Consider the following 16,035-nt stretch of genomic DNA (forward strand, 5'->3'; position numbering starts at 1 on the left):
TTTGGCTCTAAATTCCTGTTGTTTGGATTTTGCAAAATAATTTCCAGACAGCAGCTTTTTCAATGACCTCTGTCCAGGCAGCCTCAGGAATGCATTTCATGGTGTCTTCGTCACATATTCTTCAGTTTGCTCTAAACCCATCACCAGTTACACTCTTTACATGACTTCGATATGTCTGACTTATCATATCTGTCTCTTCACAAGATGTTTTACCAGATGTCCTCTCTGAAGGGCATCTCTACAGAAGAATTTTGCCTCAGATTAGGTTGTTTGTCATCTCATATTTGAGGCCGTCATGTAGTCAGGCTAATTTAGTAATTATGTGTGCATCTTTGCAGAATCCGTCTGCTCTGATGAGTCCTCAGGAAACCCTGACATCTGCTTTAGGAAAAGGCAAAGGGGCAAAGCAGGGAGATGTTTTCATACGTTGGTCTTGGGGTTTTTCTGTCAACCCCTTGACTGACAGTGGAAGGGAAAGGTTACCTGGATGGACGGTGCTGTGACTTGGGTCTTGCCAGAGAAAAACATCTCGAAAGGTTTCTTTGGGTGTCTACTGACTCCATAAAGAACACGGCAAAATTAACAGCTGTTAATTTTGTTAATCATCTCTAAGATGTTTAGAAAAGCTGGTTAGCGCAAACAAACGAGTCTTTAGAAGATTCATGTTCTGTATCAATTAACTTTTTAACCACTTGGCTAGCTGTGTGCTTGACTTATTTAGAAGACAGACTTTATACAGGCTTTGAATTTTCTGTTCTGTCTTATACCCGTCATTCCTGAAAGAGACATCAGGACTTTTGTCTTTACAAGACAACCATCGAGTGAGTCAGGTTTCAAGGCATACAATCAAGACAATTTTTGCATTTAAAAATAATCAAATCTTTATTCCTTAAAAGTGATTACTTTTGACCAGCCTGCATCACATTTTCAGAAGATAAATTTAAATGTCCACTGGGATATTTAGAATTACCTAAGCAGGTTAAATGTCTACCTCCAGCTGATCTCTATATGATTCAAAATTACTTTGGGTTTCCTTTCTTAATGCAACGTAGACTGCCATTGAGCAGGCAGCCCTCACTTTGACAGCTGTGTCATATTCTGTTTGGTTTTAATTTGTTATGACCCCAAATTTGAAAAATGCAAGTATTTAAGTTATGCAGTCATTTGCATCATGATGTTCAAAGCTATAATACACATTCCTAACTGTATGCTAATCAAGAAATACATTTTCTTGTGCTAGATCTTATTGCCTTCTCCTCAGGCAGTGATCTCACATGCAAGTGACAACTGAATTTGCTTGCTGAGCCCAAAGAAACAGCATTGAGGAAACAGTCCGAACTCTCTCATGCAGTATAAAAATGTGCATTGCATCCAATAATGTCTGAAATGTCTTAAGTGCATGCTCTTGATGTGCAGATTCCGCATCCTGAAGCACTCTCACGTGTATCCTGTTCCACCATGCGAAGGAGTTCTTGGCTTATGGTTGCTTTGACTTTGTTGATCAGAAAGCAAACTGTTAAGGAGTCCTTCAATGAATTAGAGACTTTTCTCTCTTTCCTTCTTTTTTTTCTTTTTTTTTTTTCTCCTTGCATCTAGAAGATTAGGATTTTTGTGGTGAATGGTCAGAACTAATTCCATTCTCTTTTTACTTTGAAAATGTACTGACTACCAGTCACGTAAGTGGTATTTTTGACTTTGTGGACCTGTTTTTTAATGCCTTGCAGGATAGCTGTTGGAGCCTAATACCTGTTTTTTATTTATTTCTTAACAAGTATCATCAGAACTGATTTATTTAAAGAGCCCTGAGAAATCAGAGATGGGCAAGTTGGTTTGTGACAAATGCTCTTCCTTTATTTTAATTCTGTCTTCCTTGATTCTGTTGTTCATTCTATAATGAAGTGGCTTCAGTTCCATTTTCCCCAAAAGTGTGTAGTGATTTGGATGAATCAAGTGAATTGTGTTACGTTTTGAGATGTGTATGTGTCTAATCCATGAGTTTGGTGACTCTGGGGACACTTGTATGTTCTAAAATATGGCTCCAATATGTGAACCATTGGTCGCAGTGTCTAAGAGCAGTGAATTCAGTCAAGTCCCGTGCACACCGATACAAAGGCAGGCAGATTAAGGGATGGTAACAAATCCTTATTGACTAATAATTGATTGGTAGCAGTGTGGATGTAACCCCAGGTTTGCTTTGTCTGGCTTGGTAGGTACGTGGATGATGTGATCAGCCGCATCGACAGGATGTTTCCCGAAATGTCCATCCAGTTGTCCCGGCCGAATGGAACCTCTGCGATGCTCCTGGTAAGAGGGATCATTCAACCCCTTGAGAGGGATTTCTGGATAGACTGAATTACTGTTCCTAAAATGCACATTAGGAGGACAGTTTTTTTTTTTTTTCAGAAATACACAGTATTTCATTTGTCATGGTGGTGCAGGATTTTTGCTCCAATTTATAAGAACATAGGAAAATATATTTGAAAGCCCTTAAATGGGCAGTACTGCTGCAAAACTAGAAGGCTGCTTAACAGAGTTACGTTTCAGGATTGTTTTATAAATTGGAAACTCTGGGACAAGTTTATAAAGTTTGTACATCTAATGTCAAAACTGCAGTAAAAATGTTCATTATATTGAAGGAGATGAGCATAAAATGACTTTTTGAGGATGTATAAATAGCTGTAATTGAGTTTTTATGCTTTTGATAAGCAGCAGCCAAATGTGTCACTGAATTTTTGCTCAATTAAATACTTAATCCTGCAACACTGAAGTCGAAGGAAGTTGGGTTTGCTGATTTGGTTGGCATGAATTAAGGCCTGAGTTCGTTCTTAAAAATTGGTTTTAGGGAGTAGTTGTTTTCACTTCGAGGCTTTGCATTTTGAAAAGGCAAATGGAAGATAAAAGGAAATACCATCTTTAAAGAAAGAATAAATCACTAGTACTTGTTGACCATGACAATAGAAATATAAGCGCACCCAAACTCAGATATTCAGTGTGTTTTAGCATTCTTGGCAGTGAGTGACTGTTAATCAGGATAATTAAGAACAAAAGTGGTGGGAGAAGGATAGGAAAAAAGCAAGCTGATATCATTTAAATATCTTCAAATTGCTCTTGGGTCAGTGAACTTCTGCTTTATGATGAAGTCCAGAATTTGCCTTTGAAGTAAATGAGGACTGAAAACTGGATTGTAGATAAACAAGTCCAACACATTAAACTTAGTTCTGCCTGACCACGCAAGATTTTGTTCCACCAGAACCTATTGTTCCTATTAATTTGCACAGGCAGCTGTTGTGCTGATAGCAGGAGAAGAATGTGAAAACTTTTTACTCTTAGACAGAAGCCTGTTGAAGTGGAGAATAATGAACTATAATATCATGGCACTCAGATGTGATCTTAAATTAAATATTCTCTGATGAGATGAAGGACAGAAGGTCCATATTTTGGCAAATTTTAAGTAAAACCCCAGTAATATCCTCATCCTCGGTAACATTCCCAGTTATATTCACATAAACTATTGCAGAAAGCCTGGGTATCACACTCATATATTTCTTGTTTCCAAGCAAATAGTAAGAGGAAACTAAAAACTGGATGTTTCATCCAAATAGAATAACTGAGTCAATGTAAATCAATTGCAGGATCACTCCTTAGATTTAATAGTACTTTTATAGTTTGACTTCAAAACCCCATTATGGATAGTTTTCTTCATATTTGTGGATGTATCTGTTCATTTCTCTATAGGAAGTCTGGCTCTGATTATATTTAGTTGCAATTCATCAACTGTCTAACATCCCATTATTAACTTTCTTTCGAGCAGCCCCAAATTTTCAAGAGATTAACTGAGTCAGAGGTTAAAATAAACAGCTGGCTTTCACTCGCATTAAAACATTTAATCTGCAATTGTTGGATTCACCAAGTGGAACAATATATTCCATGAAAGAATTGGATTCATCAGCGCTGCTTTAAGAAGCTCTAAGTCCTCGAAGCTTCTGCGTGTGGGTTTTAACTTGTCCTTGTGTTTAACTGTTTCTCTGCCTAGTGAGTCACGTCTGTCTTCGCTTTGCTCCTCTGAAACCCTTTCCATTCGGTTGCAGCCTCTCTTTGCACGTGTTAACTGCCCTGCAGCCCTGATTCATTTGGGGGGTCTGAAAGTATTGACACATTTCAAGATTATTGCACAATTAGGAGATATTCTGTAAATTTTCTTACCTTTGGCTGGTCAGGAGCAAAGTGGCTTGGAATGGCCATAACTGCAGGAGCAGCCGGCTTCCCGGTCAGTAATAACTTACTGAATTCCTTGTTAGGATACCTCTAAATCAAGGGCAGTGCTGCTGCTGCAGGAGGGTAGCCCTGTTTTCAACCAGTGTTCATGTTTTCCTTGGATCAGAGATCAGAAAGATTGTTTTTAAAGTATTTTTGTATATGATTATGTGATGGGTTTATCGTTTTTTTCTTTTAGGCAGGTTTTCCCTCTTCCCCATCTGTCTCGGTTGATGTTGCCAATATGGCACTTTCCATCTGGCCCTGGCTGCTACAGAAGCTTTTGCTGTTTTCAGCCCCAAATCGGTGAGGGGAAGGTGCTGCCGGCTGGGCAGCGTGAAGAGCATCTCCCCCGAGAGCAGGGAGCCGCTCCAGACCTCGGGATTTCACACTCCAAACGTATCCCAAGTTAGAGCGGGAGCCGCTTCCTCGCAACCACGTGGTTTGCTGTCATACCGAAGGATTCGGAGAATATTTGTGGTTGCATTTTAAAAAAGATTTGGCAACTCTATTCTTTGCATGTTAGGTACGTGTAATCTCAGCCCGTTTACCCCTTGCTTGTCCTCGTGCCACTGCTTAGCTTTATTATCCTAGCTTCAAGGCAGAGGTCCGTTATTGTGTTTAAGGATTCCTGGATGTCTTAATACTATTGTATTAAGAATCTTTATCACAATAATTCAGCTTGACAGAAAAAAAAACGTATTGGTCGGCAAAGGCATTGGTGAGCTGTGTGCACTGGTAAGAAGGTGAAAATTGTTGGGAGGAGGTGGAAGAGAAAGGAGCGACTATGAGATTTGTTGTCAATTCAAATTAGCTGATTAAGGGAAAAGAAAATGGACTGATATGGAAAGTTTTGGCCCCAGACTGATGTGTGGAGCCTTCTGTGCACCTAGGAATGGATTTCTGTCCTTTGCAGCAGTGGTGGGACTTCTGCAGGCTGCAGCTCTTGAGTGTTTCAAGAGGAATAGTCGCTCATAGCGTGAGCATCTTGGTCTGACTTTCCCGGCTAATAAACTTTGTATTGAGCCCTCCCTTTACAAGATACGTCTTTCGCATAAGCTAAAAACTTTAAGCAAAAAAAAAGAAAAAGAGAAAAAAAAAAAAAAAAAGGCAAGGAAAAAATATCCCCTATTTTTGTGAGCATGAATGCTGTATCTGAAAGGTTGTTATCTCTAGTCTTCTGAGGCTACTGCTTCCTCCAGACAATAAGAAGGGGTTTTTTATGTTTTAGATTTATACATGGCAATTGTACCTCATTAGTTTGGATTTATGCTACACAGGCCAAACATATAAATAATTGAAGCCGTTCAGAGCTGTGTGAAATCCTCAACTGATTTTAAAAGCAGTTTATCATGGCATTTCAAGGTGCAGTTTAATCCCAATCTTCACTAGCGATTTTTTTTTTTCAATTAATCTTTTAATCGCACAATGCATGAAAAAGACTAAGCGTAGAATTATATCAGCTTTGATAACAGTGCTATGCAAAATTAATTTCCAGCAGCAGCGGAGGGAACTAAGGACTCCTTAAGGTATTTGTTAGATTTTGTTGGTCAAATGCCAGGAATTGTAAATAGATAAACCTCACCCCATATGTTAAGAAAACATGGACTGATCTTATTTAGTAAAAAATACCTGGACTTTTGCTTGGTTTCATTGGTGAGTTATGTTCTTAAAAGCACATTATTGTTTCTAATGAAATGTCTTGATTCTGTGGTTGTGATATGTAATTATTTCACATACCTTGTTTCCATTGTCAAAATTTGGGATGGTTTTTCGGTGTGAAGCTTCTAATTCTTATGTGTAATTAATTTAGATATCAAAAATATTGTATAATACAGCCCTGAAACGTTAGTCCCATGTTTCAGGAGATGAATACGACTTAGACAGGGTGCTGTAGCCAGTCAGTCCCAACTGGACATAGAAAACTATTCTCTCCTCTTCATCCAGTAGCTAATTGGGCTTTAAAGATCTATATCTGCCCTCTGGTTGCAAAGCTAAATAAAAGGATATATGTAGAAATTAAGAACACCATGTAAACTTTTTTTATAAGTAATGAAATGTGTTTCGAGCTCTTTCTAAAGCATAATGATATTTATAACAATTTTGATTTGAAAAATGGAATTGCTTCTGAGAAAACAAAGCTCACTTCGGAAATCCTGGTTTCTTATTTTCCTGTTGTTATCTTGAGAATTTTTAGATAAATTTATTCTATACATGTATACCGGCACAGAGATTTTAAGCAGATCTTTCCTATAGATGAGACATTTTTATACAACTTCTATTCATGCTCACTAAAAGTAGACCCATTTGCATTTCAACTTCTAAATTTTGTTCCAGACATTTTTGAGCAATTCTGACTGTGTGCAAGTGGCTTGTATTAATTGCAAATAGGCTAGACATCTGTTCAGTAAAACTGAATAATTTCTTGAGTCTAATTTTTGTTTATCAGTGGTTTACTTAAAATTGTGAGCATTTCTAGTGGAAACCTGGATTCTGAAAATTATTATTTCCCTGTTAAAAAAAGGCCATCAAACTGGTTCTTGTTCAAGAGGACCTGATCACCGGGAGCGTGATGACCACAGCGAGCAGTTGGCAGGACCTGTTTGCCTAAGGCTAGTCAGTGGAAAATCTCTGTCTTTGCTTTGGATTTAGCTCCGTGACCTCTCTGGGAGCTTCATTCATGGTTCAGACCCTGGAATTTTCATCCATGATGAGGAAGGTCCTTCAACAGGAGGTATCCTCTTTAAAACACACATAGAAAAGGCTTGTGGTGCTGAACCCTGTGCTGGAGCTGAGCCCTGATGTGCTGCTAAACCAAGATGGAAAGAGAGGAAATGAGAATGGGCTGGCAAGTATAAGGGCTTGGTGCATCCCTGGTGTAAGGATGTGGAGGGGTCTCTTGATGGGAACGTGAAGAAGAGAAGAAAAAAATGAGAGAAAAATTTACTTAGCTCTACCCCCTCCATAGGGATTAATGCCCAGCGTCCCAAAGGCTCCCAGATCTATCTTGATGCACTAATAGATTTCAGAGAAAACAGCATTTGTTTCATCCTTGTAAATTTACTGGTGTTCTATAATTTAGAATGAAGGAGAAGAAATAGGATCCCTTTGGCTGCCCACAGCAAGGCTGGGCTTGGATGTTCATCCCAGATACACAACCGACCCACTCTCTCTTAACCATCTTAATGAAATTGTGCACCAGTTTGTTCACATTTTTAAGAGAATAAGCCATGTTACTGAGGAAGACGATCATCACTTCGTCCTTAATATAGCAAAATCATTTAAGGGCCTTAATTTATGTTGACTTTTTAACATGCACTCTTGCAATTAAGTTAGATTAATGAAAGGTAAATTCCAGCCCCTATGTTAAAAAAAAAAAAAAAAAAAAAAATCCTTGTAAAGAAGCTAATTAGTATGTTTGTTTATTCAGACTCTAATGGCTTAATTGCATTTTATCTTGCTATTTACAAATAGGCATCATTAAAGTATAATGAGTGTGTGAGGGAGAGTGCAGTGTTCCTAGCAGCAGCAGATGAGATGGAAGAAAAATAACTAGTTGAAAGTCAGGTTTGGGCAGGAGTGGGGAAGAGGCTTTTTTGTTGTTCTACAAAATCTGATGTTCACCTTTTCAGCACATTTAAATACGATTTGCAGCCGTTCTGCTTATTAGTAATGTGGTATACAAGTAGCAGGTAAAGATTAGAGCTTCCCCTATAGAAAGAGGTGGATGCGTGGCCTTTTGCTGGAAATATATGCACAGTCTGGCTGCATTTCTGATCTGATGATACCTTATTGTTTCCTCAGGTGAATAGAAGCACTACAAACTTGTCCTGCTTGTGACGCTATGAGGGAGGCACCCATGTTAACTGAAAATAATGTTTTCCTCCCTTTAGCTCTGCATTGCAGAGCATCTGCAGTTCAGATCATCAGCAAATTCCCAGCGATGCTGAGAGGAAATCTGGAGCTTTGGGAGTTCTTTGCAAAGTGGTGGAGCTTGGAGTTGGCAGCCTTCTCTCTCCTAATATCCAGCTCTTAGTAAATCTGAAGAAAGAGTGTTTATTAATGCATTTATTTTTAATTGTCTGTGAAAGGGCTTTTCATTTGGCGTCCATTTCGTTAAAGAGGGGACTTTCAACCTCTTTCCTCCAGGCAGAAGTCTGGCTGCATAAAGAAATGTGGATCCTTTTCATTTTGTAAATTAATTTTGACCCTCCTGTTAACTTAATTGGAGAATTACTTATTTCTTTTCTGGCCGCCAAGCATAAACTTCTTTAGGCATCCCATAAGAAGTTATTTGAACCATTTTCCCTGTTTATTCTGAGTTTCCCCTACCCCCTTTCTTGGCATTCAGTGATTGTCATATGCTCTTTGGTGATAGACAAAATATTTTTAAAGCTGGGATATTTCAAGAAGATTTTTATTTTATATATTTTTGTCAGAAAAGTTGCATAATATTGCAGATTTCAATCAGCTGCCTGCCCTCCGTTTTTCTGGAGCTTGCTGTTTTCGGAAGCGTTATGAATAACTGTCTGAATTTAGGATACATGAGAAGAGCAAGTTACAAGTGCATTGTTATTACACAGACCAAAACAGCAGCTACATAAGTATTTTACTTGCGACTGTTCCATTTTCAGCTCACAGAACTGTGGGGCATATTTTTTCATTCATATTAATTGAATTTTAAAGTGACCTTGTACACGTATTGATTTGAATTAAAATTTCCTACATCAAGGACAAGCTGGCATGTATCCTACAGGCGAAATATTAAAAAGCCAAGTGCTGTCTTAACAGGGTATCGACAGCAGAAGTTGCAATTTAATGGGAAAAGTTAGTTTAAGAGGGGAATTGTTGCCTTTTTTGTAGCAACTAAGAGCTATCTTTTTGGTCTAATGAAAGAAGTTTCTTGCAGTTGTTATGTGTGGAAATCCAGGAGCATTTTATTGCCCTTTAAAAAGAGACCATCGAGATCAGCACTGACCTCCAGAAGAAGAGATGAGCAGTATTGGAGTCCAAAGCACAACCATCAAATTATTATTATATATTTTTTTAGTATTTTATTGCCTTCTTCCTGGTGATCTTTAGGGACACCTTCCTATGACTAAAGGTGTGAATTATACTCCATGCATAGATCTTGCCCGAGCACTGACTCATTGGTGTGAAGCTGAGCAGTCATTGCAAGAAAATTGCTTACTGGGAAACACGATGTGTAAAACACAGCTGAGATGAACGCAAAACCAGTAAGTCCTGAAACCCGTTATGGGTTTCCATTAATAGAGGAGAAAATGAGAAGCATCCAGGTGTTGTACCCAAAAGCAAACACGCTCTGCCCTGAAAAGAGCTCAGAAAAACCCCTTTTGGCTTCCAAATCCACCGGGCTCCCCATGAGAGGCTCTTGTTCATTCCTTGTACTACTAGCCCCATTCTTTCAGTGCTGTGAGAATGATGAACTATAATTTCTCTAAATTATGCTTATTTTTACAAATTTTCTGCTTCTGTCAGGCTTAATTAATGTGTACACTTCCCAATAAGCCTTCTGATGCACTCCTAGAATAAATTGTCCGAAAGCCCAGTTTTTACATCCAACCTTGGAAAAACCTGCAGAAATCCCATGTCAAGACAACAGTGGCATGAAACAGGGAAAATTTTTGATTTTAGTACGAAGCTGCCGTAAATACAGAGCAGACTGACACAACCCATCACCTACAGGCTCCACGCTGTGACGTATTCTGTAGCATCACGATGCTTTAGGCACCTCGACTCAGCGCTGGACCCCAACGCCAAGACCTTGCGTAAGCGGAGATTGCAGCAGCATCTCCTTCATCAAGGAGCTTAAAATACAAGTGTCTATCTAAAGATATTTTTCCACAGCTGCTTCTGCACGTGCGGTGCAGGGAGGAGGAAATAAACGGTGCGTGTTTGACATTTGAGCCAAGTGGGTGATGGAGGCCACTGTCCTGGCCCCTCTGCGGCGGCTGCCCTTTCCGCTGCGTGATGGATGAGAGCTGGGATCGGGCTGGCGGTGACAGAGCCGGAAAGGGAGCAGTGAATCATTGGAAGGATGTGAAAACAAATGGCCCAGGAAAAGGCGGTGGGTTTGCGAGGATTTGTGCAGGTAAATGGTGGGGCTGGCAGCGGGAATTGTGAGGCCAGCACTAGGGATATGCAAGTAAGCTGGAGTTCCAAACAGTGGCTTTTTCAGCGTGTTACGTCCCATTATTCACTGTGAGCAATTTCAGGAGCATCCCACACTGCCTTCAGATCAACTGCATCCTTTTTTTTTCTTTCCTGCCTGCTGACAATGTGAGATGTGATGCATGCAGACCACAAGAGGAGGGGGAAAGAAGCGAGCATCCCCAAAGGCATGGGAACTGAGATATTGTGTATAGTACATAAAATATTATATGTAATGCTGTGTCTGGATATTTGTAAGACAGTCTTTGCACTCTTCATTAAGATTTTTTGTTTGTTTTTACTCTTTTTTTGTTTACAATTCCCGTTTATCTTTTTAATTTCCCTATGCTTGATGCCCAGTGTGAGGTTTTAAGAGTTGTTCCTCTCAGTAGGCACTATCTTATCATACTGCCAGTGTTACCAAGGTAGAAAATTAAATAAAACATTGCCACTCTTTTTTATCAAAGGGGTTAGCTAGTGATGCAGCCAGACACCATCTTTCCGCTTCCAGCGGGTGCTCAGCATCGCGGATCAGATGTGTCTGGATAATGACAATCTTCAACTCGGTGCAATGGAAGGTGCTGAAGTGACTCGTGTCTGTTCTTTCCCACAATATGTTCAGCAGGGTACTGCTACTTCACAAGTGTGTTTTCTATTACCGCTTTTTCATTTTGCTGTCTTTTAGTTCTGTATTGAATCTTGCTTAGAGAGAGAAAAACAAGATCTCTGCATTAATGACTGCAATCTCGGCAGCAGTCGGGGCTTTTATTCGGCTCTGTTGCTTGTGTTGGTCCCTCGGTCTCATCTGGAGTAGGAGCCTTGGAAGGCGCTGCCGTATCCCGGGTTTCGCCAGGCTGTTCTTGAGGTGAAGAGGCTGAAGTGGTCTGGGAGTAATGAACCACTCGTGAGCAGAATGCCTGTCAGGATGTAGAGAATCGTGATGTTGTACTCTATTTTTCTGCACTTAAGAGAAAAACAGGAGCTTTAAATTGTTAGCTGTGTATGGAGATGATTTCATATATGTCCATATTATACTGAGATCTGCTTTTTAAAATGTTGCACTGCAAAACCTCACCACCCTGTGCAAGAACTTTACATTCAACTTGCAGCCTAGCCCCGTGCCAGGGTGCTGGCACTTGGGCGCGGGAACAGCCGGGCTGCAAAGCAGGCATCTGCCGGGCGGGAAGCAGAGTTAATCAAACTAATTGTTTCGTTCTGCTTTCCGCTGTTTCTTCTGCTCTCAATTTTCTGCTTTTGTGTGCGGAGGGAAAAAGCAATAACGTCTGTCCGACACAGCACAAAGATCCTTGTTAGACACATTGCTTACCCGTATTGAAGTATGAATTCATCTTGGAGATGCCAATTGATTTTAGATTAAAATACCCTCATAATTGTATTTTGTCAATAATATAATTTAGGCTTATTTCTGTTTTTATACTCTGACGGATCATACATGTTTTCTGTAATACTTTTCTGTTTTTTTAACCTTTTCTACTTTTACAGAAGAGTGTTGAAGTTTTCAAAATGCTACATTTTTACTTTTGCAGCTGTAACTTTTTCCCTTCTCCTTCTCAGTTTCTTTGTAAGTAACTTAGTGTTTTTATTGGGGTTGGAATGTTTTCCATTAAACTCAGAACATCCTTTTAAAGGATAGCATTAGAAGAGTCTGATTCTTCTTTCAAATGATTTCTTTTTTTCGAACTGGAGTTATTGAGTTGTGTTGTTAATAATTGAGACAGTTGCTTGGCAGTGTCGTGTCGACACAGGGGAATTTTGTGAATTCATACATTTTTAGCCGCAAATGAATGATGTTATTTGTTTATTCTGTACTTTCTGGCTTGTCTCATCCTCCTAATGTGCATATAGCATTTTAGATCTTTGTCTTGGCTTGTCTTTAAAATATTGAAAAGTAAAATTCCCATCAGGTTCAGCTCTTAACTCAGTGACCTTGTGAGTTCAGACATGAGCTCTCCTTCAGCTTGCTTTTGTCTTCTTCCTCTTGACAGGTTACCTTAGGAAAAGTTTTGAAAGTGATCGTGGTGATGCGGAGTCTCTTCATTGACCGGACGATAGTCAAAGGATACAACGAAAATGTCTATACTGAAGATGGCAAGGTTGGTTATCGTATATCCAAGAGCGTTAAACTTTATTTTTACCCGGTATTTAAATGATAGAAAACAGGAATCGCATCCCAAGTAATGCCAGCAACATAAAAATGTCAAAAGACTTTTTGTGGATGCTTCACCACGTGCTCGGATTTAAATTTATCATGCTTTGCTTGGATTTTTCGTACCCTCATGTCTGACATCTTTCTAAGCTCTGATGCCCTTGCTGGAATTTCTAATTTATCACCTTAGACCTCGGTAGCCTCATTAATAGTGTCTACTGAGAAAACCTTTTTTTTTTTTTTTTTTTTTAGTGTATTGGCCCAGGGTTCGGATGCTCTTTTTCTGAGAGCCACTGGGAAATCTTGGGCTAGTTTTATGCTCAAGTCGATAAGCTCAGGTACGAGAATCATTGGGAGATAGTCCGCAATTTGCTTGTCAGTAATAGCCCAACTCAAACAGCAGCTATTACAGCGAGCGTTACCTCTTTCCACAAGTGATTTGTTTTATGAACAATTCACCCTGCTTGAACCCTCAAATTTCTTCTGACTGCACACGCTCCATATGGCTCTAACGCATCTGAAGATGTTAATGGGACCTGACGGCATCAGCTCCGTTTGGTTCCCTTTTCAGGTGGAATGGTCTCTCTTCCTGAGACAACCACCAGGCCTCTCCCCTGCCAGTAACAGTGCTAAATATCTCCATCCTTCACATTTGCTCTCTGGAGCTTTCTCCTCTGATTACGAAGCCTATTAAAATACAAAGTTCATTATATCAAGACGAGCGCTTGGCACCCATAGGCCATGTTATAATGAGGTGAGACTTGCCTTCTTTTCAGAAGTGCTAACTGTGTTTTAGCACCCAGCAGCACGTTGTGTGCTGACCCGTGGTTCAGCAGCGCTCTCTTCGAGCCTCTCTTCCCTGGCAAAGGCCGGCAGCTGATCCGCACAAGCACAGAGTGCATTTCCCACGTGCCAAATTCTCCCTCCAAGAGCAGCAGGTTGACCTAGGAAGTAGTAAAATACTAGTTGCCTAAATCTGATCTGCCTTATTCAGACCTGATCTTATTCTGATCTGCCATATGCGGGTTTAAATACCCCTTTATAAGAGAAACAGCTGCACCATGCTCCCTATTAACCCGTAATTACGCCCTTCGAGCAGCAGCCCCTCTTTTCCCCAAGTTCTGCCCGCGACCAAAATGATATTCTGCCTGCAAAACGTTGACAGTGCTTGATGGATTCCCGCGTCGCCTTTCATTTGGCTCTGCTGCTTTTCTCCGATGCCTCCAGTTTGCTTTGAAGTTCCCTTGGAAAGTAATAATTGTGCATTTGCCGAAAAGCTGACTAAAAGACTTCCCCTGTGAAACGGGGCATCCAGGGCAGGGCCTCTGGATAGCTCAAGGTTAACCCACGTGGGAGCTGCTGCCCTTTCCCAGGGCATTCCTGCAGTTCAAGGGGAGCAGCTGGCTTCTCCCAATGTCCATGCTAACGCCTGGCTTATTTTTCTGCTCCAAACCAACCTGCAGGACAGTCTGTATTTTCTGCCCATCGGCTTTCTGTCCAAAGTTGAGCTATGTGACTGCTCCCAAGAGGCTGAAGGAGCTGCTGCCGTTTACATGGCATTTTGCTGTGTCATTAGGCCGTCCCAGGGCACTCGCAAACCTCCTTGAAGGTCTGTGTTTTAGATATAAATAGGATTTAAGTAGAGCTGCAGTTGCAGCCACTTAAATCATGAGTAAATTTGGCTTGGAAGATTGGGTAAATGTGTAGCTTGCTCGTTTTGCCAACTGGAGCACATATTGACAAACAGTGGGCTCCCTCTTTTTCCCTAATTAACTACTCTGGTAATTGGAGAATAAAAGTAAGATTGTGCTCTTGCAATGATGTGCTTTGCTCACTGCGCCTGCTGGGAATGAGCGATTACAGGGAATTGCAAACACACCCCAATCCAACTCCTCCTCTGTCGCAGGAGATGCTGCTGGGAACGTGCTCCAGTGGGGTTTCAACATGCTCTTCTGCTCCTAAATTTCCAATCTGAAGGGGGGAAAAAGTAGTAGCATCTTTGAAGAGACACAGAGGAATAAGGCAAAGCAGGGGATCTTCTGTATTAAACAAGAAAAATGTGAAGGATTCTTACGTTCACAGAAGGTGCTGATAATTTTTTCATTGAGCTGTTTATTCTGTAGTTGCTGGGGTTTGGATTTGCTAATGTATTCCCAGGAATCATTTAATATTTGCAGGCAGCGGAGATGAGATTAACTGGGGGGGTTTCTTGCAGTGTGGCAAATCTGGAGCCCCTGTCTTTACTGCAAGCCACTCTGCAGAGGCACTGGAATAAGTCATAACATTGTTGTTGTTCTTTACACTTAAATAGTCATCTTAAGTTGGTAGTAGCTAAAATAAGACAGTGCATTTTGGAACTTTATATTTTTAAGATTTTATTTATTTATTGGGTTTTGAATTTTTTTGTCAGACAAAGGACCCAGTGCATGTCCTAAGGGCTTCGTGTACTTCTTTTGTGAATTATTCACAAGCCCTGCAGATGATGACTTTGCCAGGTTGCCAGCTGCATAACTTACCCGTTTTTGGTGTCACTTTGCAAAAACAAAAGGTGATACCTGGCAGCCTCTGTCATGTCCCTGGGTCTGTATTCTGATGGTGCTGCAGTCTCTCCTGCTTACTGCACAAACCCCCTGCATCCCCCCAGACTGATGCATTTTCATGAGTCCCTCAGCTTCAGCGGTGGCACTGGGCCACCCTTCATCTCCCAAGCTCCCTTCTACACTGGAATTTAACCATAGTTAGTAATTAATTACTCACGTTGTCCCGATTCCTGGATAAATCAAGCTGCGGAGCTTGCTCTTGCAGGACACGCTTCTCACGAGCTGAGCCATTAGGAGCCCTGGTCTGTAATGGAAATAAAACTGTAGAGTGGTATTTGGCATAGTAATCTCCTCCTCCTCCTCCTTGCACACAGAAGCCAAAACCCACCACGACACCACGTACTTGGAGTGGGTGCTTCACATCACCACGTAGCCATGTTCCTCTTTTTACCTCCGTTAGTCTTAACTAAAGAAACGTAAGTGTCTCCGTTGAATTGCCACGGCAAGGAACTTGGGTTATGTTAATGCAATGGCTTCATTAATTACCCCATATCAATAAGAAAAGGCAGCTTTTAGCCTCCTAGCGTAAGCGAGGGAAAGAAATAGTAGTATCAAAGGAAAGCTTCAAAGACAGCCAGAGCCGTCTCTGGGGTAATTTCTGATCCCTGCATTCTTTCCACTTCAAAGCTGGCTGTGTGTGTGTTTGGGTGAAGGGGGGCTTGAATCCGATTCCTCTAATAAGTGTTGGCACCGGACCTGTTTGATATTAGATGCAGGGAACATTCTGATTTGTTATCGCCTTTGAAATCGCTCAGACGACCTTCAGAAAATCGGCCCGTGCTGCCGGTGCTGGGGCCGGGTGGGGAGCGCGAGGCACTGGGAGAGGAAGGCCCGGCTTAATTT

General features: G+C 40.8%; 1 protein-coding gene across 1 annotated transcript in view; it reads left to right on the forward strand.

Moving 5' to 3' along the window:
• MED27 (mediator complex subunit 27) overlaps window positions 1-16,035 on the forward strand; it is a 79,771-nt gene that overhangs the window by 49,573 nt on the left and 14,163 nt on the right. The window contains exons 4-5 of the mRNA XM_026049209.1: window positions 2,211-2,304; window positions 12,432-12,539. Coding sequence (XP_025904994.1) covers window positions 2,211-2,304; window positions 12,432-12,539 — 202 coding nt within the window. The remainder of the gene's footprint in view (window positions 1-2,210; window positions 2,305-12,431; window positions 12,540-16,035) is intronic.

Source organism: Nothoprocta perdicaria, unplaced genomic scaffold (genome assembly GCF_003342845.1).
Source record: "Nothoprocta perdicaria isolate Ctin4 unplaced genomic scaffold, notPer1 scaffold_6, whole genome shotgun sequence".
NCBI classification, from domain to species: domain Eukaryota; kingdom Metazoa; phylum Chordata; class Aves; order Tinamiformes; family Tinamidae; genus Nothoprocta; species Nothoprocta perdicaria.